The sequence below is a fragment of the Melozone crissalis genome, unplaced genomic scaffold (genome assembly GCF_028551555.1).
Source record: "Melozone crissalis strain CALT ecotype California unplaced genomic scaffold, PUWL_Pcris_2 ptg000023l_1, whole genome shotgun sequence".
Lineage (NCBI taxonomy): Eukaryota > Metazoa > Chordata > Aves > Passeriformes > Passerellidae > Melozone > Melozone crissalis.
This window is the reverse complement of record NW_026535801.1, coordinates 19,789,813-19,795,697: the sequence shown is the minus strand read 5'-3', so window position 1 is coordinate 19,795,697 and position 5,885 is coordinate 19,789,813. Positions and strand designations below refer to the sequence as shown.

The 5,885-nt window shown below is 55.1% G+C and overlaps 1 protein-coding gene across 1 annotated transcript; it reads right to left on the bottom strand.

The window, feature by feature from the left end:
- Window positions 1-370: 370 nt before the first annotated feature.
- Window positions 371-3,388, bottom strand: EVX2 (even-skipped homeobox 2). The gene is made up of 3 exons (XM_054278489.1): window positions 2,965-3,388; window positions 1,566-1,825; window positions 371-1,018 (listed from the first exon to the last, which is right to left on the bottom strand). Exons 1-3 carry the CDS (start codon window positions 3,386-3,388, stop codon window positions 371-373), a joined length of 1,332 nt encoding a protein of 443 aa, XP_054134464.1.
- Between the last annotated feature and the right edge of the window lie 2,497 nt (window positions 3,389-5,885).

The following is a 5,885-nucleotide window of genomic DNA, read 5'->3' as shown; positions in this document are numbered from 1 at the left end:
GAAATACTCGAGACATTTCCCATTCACTCCAGCTCAAACCGAAATAATAATAATAATAATAAAAATAAAATTAAAAATAATAAAATAAGGCCAGAAACACATTCCCTTCCGCCGGCTGCCCTCCCTGCCCCGCGGGCCCGGTTGCCTGCACCCCGCGAAGCCCGGCAGCGAGCACCGCGGGGCGGCCTCCGCGGGGGCGCGGGAGCCGCGGAGCGCCCTCCCCGCCGGTCCCGCGCCCCTCAGCGGCGGGGCGCTCAGCAATAAAAAAATAGACGGAACTTTTTGGCCGAACGCGGGGGCGCCCCCCGCCCCGATCCCCCCCATCCCCCCGCGACTCCCGCTACAAAACGCCCGGGCCGGGCCGGGGTAGTTATCTGGTGAGCGGCGCCTCCTCCCGCTGGTCCGGCGAGGCCACGGCGGCCTTGCTGAGCACGGCGGCCGAGTAGGGCAGGAAGCCGCTCTCGGAGCGCTGCCCCGCCGCAGTGCACGGGAACTCGGCGGCCGTGCCGCCCCGCGAGCCCAGCGCCGAGGCCGCCGCCGCCGCCGCCGTCTGGCTGCTGTGGCAGCTGAGGCAGGAGCAGGGCGCCGAGCCCCCCGGCGGCCCCGAGCCCGCCGCCGCCGCTGCCGCCGCCGCCGCCGCCGCCGCTGCCGAGGCGGCCGCGCTGCTGTTGAGGCCGGCGGCGGCCGGGCTCTGGTAGAGGCCGGGGTGTCGGAAGCTGCAGAGCAGCTCCGGGCGGGAGTAGGGGTGCGAGAGGGCGCGGAAAGTGTCCAGCGGGCGGATGGAGGTGGCGAAGGGCGCGGCGGCTGCCCCCGAGGCTGCGGCGGCGGCGGCGGCGGCCGTGACCCCGACGTGCGGGTAGTAGTGGAGCGGGACGTGGGAGTGGAAAGGGTAGGGCAGGCTGCCCGTGGCCGCCGCGTGGGTCATCATGTAGGTGTAGAAGCTGGGGTCGGCCGGGTGGGGCCAGGACATGGCCAGGCGTTGCCGCTTGTCCTTCATGCGCCGGTTCTGGAACCACACCTGCGGGGATACAAGCACAGCGCGGCCTCAGCTCCGCTCCGCTCCGCGCCCCCGCAGCACCCGTTCCCGCGGACACCGGCGGGCGCCCACCAAAACACATTGCCGAGGCTTCCAGGCGACGCCTCTCCCTCCCCGAGCAATCTCCCGTGACCTTGCCCGAGGGGAGCGGTGGTACGGCCCTCCCTCTACTCGAGAGGGACCCATTCGATCCTAATAAATGTTTCCCTTCCAATCGTCCCGTCCTCCCCACTCAGGACTCTGTCTTCACGGTACCGACGCTCATTCATTCCCCCTACGTTTATTATTTTCCCTCTTCACTTTAGGAAATAGGCTAACGCGATAAAAACCGACGAGGAAAATAAAAACAACAGCAATGACAATAACTTTTTTAAAAGCAAATGAAAAGTGTTGGATGCAGAAAAGCAAACGAGCACGAGTGGCGCTCATAGCTGTGGGCCCCGCGAGTCCTTCAGCCGGAGATCCCGGCCGGCCGCGGCCCGGGATGCTCGGGCAGCCGCGGCTCGGCGGGGCGCGGAACGCGGCGTACCTTGATGGTGGTTTCGGGGAGGTTGAGGGCGGCGGCCAGCTCGCAGCGCCGCGGCCGCGACACGTAGTTCTCGCGGTAAAACTCCTTCTCCAGGCGGGCGATCTGCTCCCGGGTGAAGGCGGTGCGGTAGCGGCGCACCTGGTCGGCCCCCGCCGCCGAGCCGCCCAGCGCGCCGCCGCTGTGCAGGCTGCCGATCCCGGCGGCGGCGGGGGCGGCGGGGGCGGCGGCGGCGCTGGGCGTCGGGCTGCTCTCCGCGTAGCCTGCGGGGCGAGGGCACGGTGTGAGAGCGGGACACTCGCTGGCCCCCCAGTCCTCCCGGCCAGGCCGGACCGGGCCCGCTACGCCCGCGCTCAAGGCCAGCTGTCATTCTTACAAATCCCCGCTGCTAACAGAATCGATAAATTTGGATCTGGAGGTTGTTTGTTGGTTATTGTTTGGTTGGTTGGTTGGGGATTTTCAATCCTTCGTAACTGCTTTATTTTCAGATGGGGCGGGCTTGGAGACTGCAGGGCAGCCGAGCTCAGGGGAGAGCGGGCGAAGGCCCGGCCGTGGCTCGGGGCCCGGGCTCGGCGCTAGCTTCTCCCCTTCTACTGCCGTTCTTTAGTTTCGTTTGAGACATACAAAATAAAAGCAGCCATAAACTCCCCCCCCCCCCTTTTTTTTTTTCTCTAGGGTTACGTCGAGCATCCCTTCCTTTCTCTGGCACATTTGACCAAAAAGGCATGCACTGTGGCGCCCAGGAAATCCACCGTTCATCTCCCTACACCTCCCCAGCAATAACAACCTCCATCTCCTGCAATAGTAACAACCACCGTCCATCACTGTGCCCCGCTAAGAACGGGGAAGGAGACAAGGGTGTTTCAAAACAGCAGAGGAAAAGTGAACAATGCCAAATTAGCCCGAGGTGGACACAGACAGCACGTTGCATATACACAGAGAAGGACACACACAGTCAAATGCGGGCAGTTTCCTCGCATTCCCCCCTCTCTCTCTCTCTCTCTCTAATTTAATCTATGTATATACACTCATATACAGCTCAAGAGACGCCGAGAGCTCCGAGAGCGCGGGGAAATACACGGAGAAAGCTTTGCCTAGATATAGGTGGGTGGATATTTGTGCCCACCTATATTCTGGATATATATCTACATTTCAATGGATTTGGGCATGCACACACACGCACGAAGGCACCGGCACAGGAGCTGCCCGGACAGTGTATTTCGGCTATTGGGGTAGAGCAGTAATTGTAATAATATTTTACAGCCTGGAGCTCTGTCTTCGCAGAAGAGAGAGCGCCGATGCAGAGGCCGGCAACTTTGGCGCTGGCAGTGGGTTTCCTCTGGTTTTTAAAGCCGGTTGGCAAAGCGCGGGGCTTAGATGAAGATGATAAAGGAAGAGTTACCTTTGTTACTGTTTTCCTTCAGCTGGGAGGAAGTCAGGCTGGCCGGGGAGCGGAGCGCGGAGCAGCCCACCTCCACATCACTGTTCATATCTGCCTCTTGAGCAACTTCGGAATAAAGGCTGATTTTCTTCCTGCTTTCCGACGGCGGGATTTCGGAGGAGACAGTGCTTTCGCTGCTCGGATGCTGGAGATTGAATAAAGTGTCTATTTCAAATTTGCCTTTGGCGGAGATGTCCCCTATAGCGCTGTGCAGGGAGGCGGCAGTCAGTCTCGGGCTGAGGCGACCACTGTGCGGAGAATTTTCAAGGGCCTCCAACACCGCATTTCCAGCTGAGTCTGACAAATTCGAGAGCCTTTTGCCAGCTGTAGGGCTGTGCAGCCCTCTCTCCATCAGGATCATCTCTTTTCTTATTCTTTCCATCATCTCAGCTTTATAAAAAATGTCAAAGTTGCAGGGCTGGTCCTGTACTAATGATGAGCTGCAGCAGGGGCTAATTCACATTCAGCCCGGCAAGTGTCTCTAAATATTATTATCTGTTTTTGAGGGAGGTGTAAAAATTGTGGGATGCCAAAGCGAGGGAATGACTGGTCAAAATGACCCATACATCCTTTCTAGCCCGAAATGTCATTCATCAAAAAGTGGTGCTCGTCATTAAGGTACGAATGACGCTGTTCGAATAATCATTTATTGTAACAGGTTTATAAGCAAATAAATACAAGCTCCTGTCAGTGGATAATGAAGGCGGCTTCAGAGCAGACAAATATATCCAGGTGGAAAGAAAGAAAGACAAGAAGTGAGGAGTAAAGCTCCTGTCCTTAGCTTGATCAGATCCTGCTTGAATTGCTCTGGGGTTTGGCCTCTGGGGTGGAATTGACAGTCTGATTAATAAAATGAGCTGTGCAACATTTCCCCCTTCATTTAGGTGCATCATTATGCTCTGATTTTTGTTTTGTTCCCTTTTAGGTCCTAATGATGCAGCTTCTTTCTCATTTGTCCTCGGACAGAACTACATGCTAAATATTAGATAATCCTTTTCTTTATTATTATTTCTGAGGCGAATTTTAGATCACAAGGCAAGGAAATGCTCAACAGGACCAGAGGATCGAGAAGCTCCTGCCGCTGATATCTCTTTACTTTTCCCTCCCATTTCCAGACCACTTTAGTACTTTTATTTAGGAATTTACACTGACATCCCTACGCACCCCCTCACACGCGCGATCCTTATGCCCAGACTTTACAAGTCTGCTGCCCGCATTCAAGCGTACCTACAGCAGCTACCTGGAGATTAAAATATTTGTTACAATGTGGTATATTACAACTCTATTATCTTTGTCTTCTTTGAATTCTTAAATATGATCTCATTTTTACTTTCTATAATCCTGCTTATCGACGAAGCTAGCCCGGGATTTTTCTTCCCTCTGGGAAAATACTGACTGTTTTACGGTATGATAGGAGAAGGAAATAATGGAGAACATTAAACACATTTGTGATTTAAAACACTCCGTGGGCATCCATTTCATTCTCCCGGCAGGTTTCACTCCAGCCCTTTGCTTCTCTCCTCCCCACCACCAATAAAACCCAAGCATTTGAAAATTAAAAAATAATCATAGAACTAAATGATGGATGGGGGGTTATTGCCCACAGGCTCCGACCTATCAGGAACATCACCTCAGCACCCTCTCTCCGAAGTTACCTGTGGCTCAGTTAGCTCATCCCTCCGCTCCTGGCCGCTGCCGCGGGGCGAAGCGTGGCCGCGCTGCTGGAGCCACGGGCTGCCGCGCTCGGCAGACGTGACAGTCGGAAAGTCTCCCTTCAGCGGGAACTTTGCTAGTAATAATGACGCTGATGGCAACCATTTAAACGAAGATAAATCCTTTGTCGTTAGCATCTCTGGAGTGCGCTTCGATAGCTGCCCAACCTTTTTTCTCGCCGTGATTTTTTTCACCTACATCATCTAGTGTTTAGACCTTGGGAATACGAGTTTCATCTCCCGGAGAAACACCCGAATGTTTCCTGTGATTAAACGCGGGTTTGATTTTTTCTTTTTTTTTTTCTTTTTTTTTCTTTTTTTTTTTTTTTTTTTTTTTTTTTAATGAGAGCTGTTCCTGCTAATCTTGGTCACACGCATCTCCTAAGTTCTTGTGCTCTTGCGCATGATTCATAGTTCGAAAATGGGATACTTGTCAGATTTTTTTTTTCAATAGCCTACTAAAGTCCCCCTAAACATTCCACCAAATATTTAAGAAACATTCTAGGCGTTGTTTGCAAAATCCAGCCTTCTATATTAATGAGAGTTTTATGTCAGCCCTTTGAAATGTGAATTTAGACTGCAGCGCGGTGTCCCGCGTTTTACAGCCCCCAGACCCGACAAGAGTCAATGTCAACTTTTCCTGGCCCGCGGGCGCGGCAGAGCAGCGGCCGGTGCGAGGGGACAGCAGCGGTGACACCGGCGGGGTCCGGGCCGGGCGGGAGCTGCGAGGCGCTCCCGGAGGGACGGAGCGCGTCCCGGGGAGCCCCCGCTGGGCCCGCCCGGCTCCCGCTGCCCGCGCTGCCCCGCCGGGTCCGGCTCCGCTGCAGGCGGCGGCGCGGAGGCGGAGCGGAAACCTGCGGCCGGGTTTATTGCTGTCGTTTGGCGCCCTCGTCTGTTTTCTTACATGCTGTAACGCGGCAAGCATCTTTCCCCCCGCTCTCTCGGAAACCGCAGCCGCGATACCACATCTCGGAGGCAATCGTGTGTGCGCACCACCAGAACCGGCACAGCTCTAGACTCAAAAAATGTTACTGCGCCACTAAAAAGGAGAGAACGGGTTTTATGTTATTTGGAGCGGATAAAAAGACTATGTGAAAAGCCCCAATGTGAGAAAAATAAGTTACACTCAAGTGCCGCTATGAATGATCTTTACTAGGGTTATATTTTGCA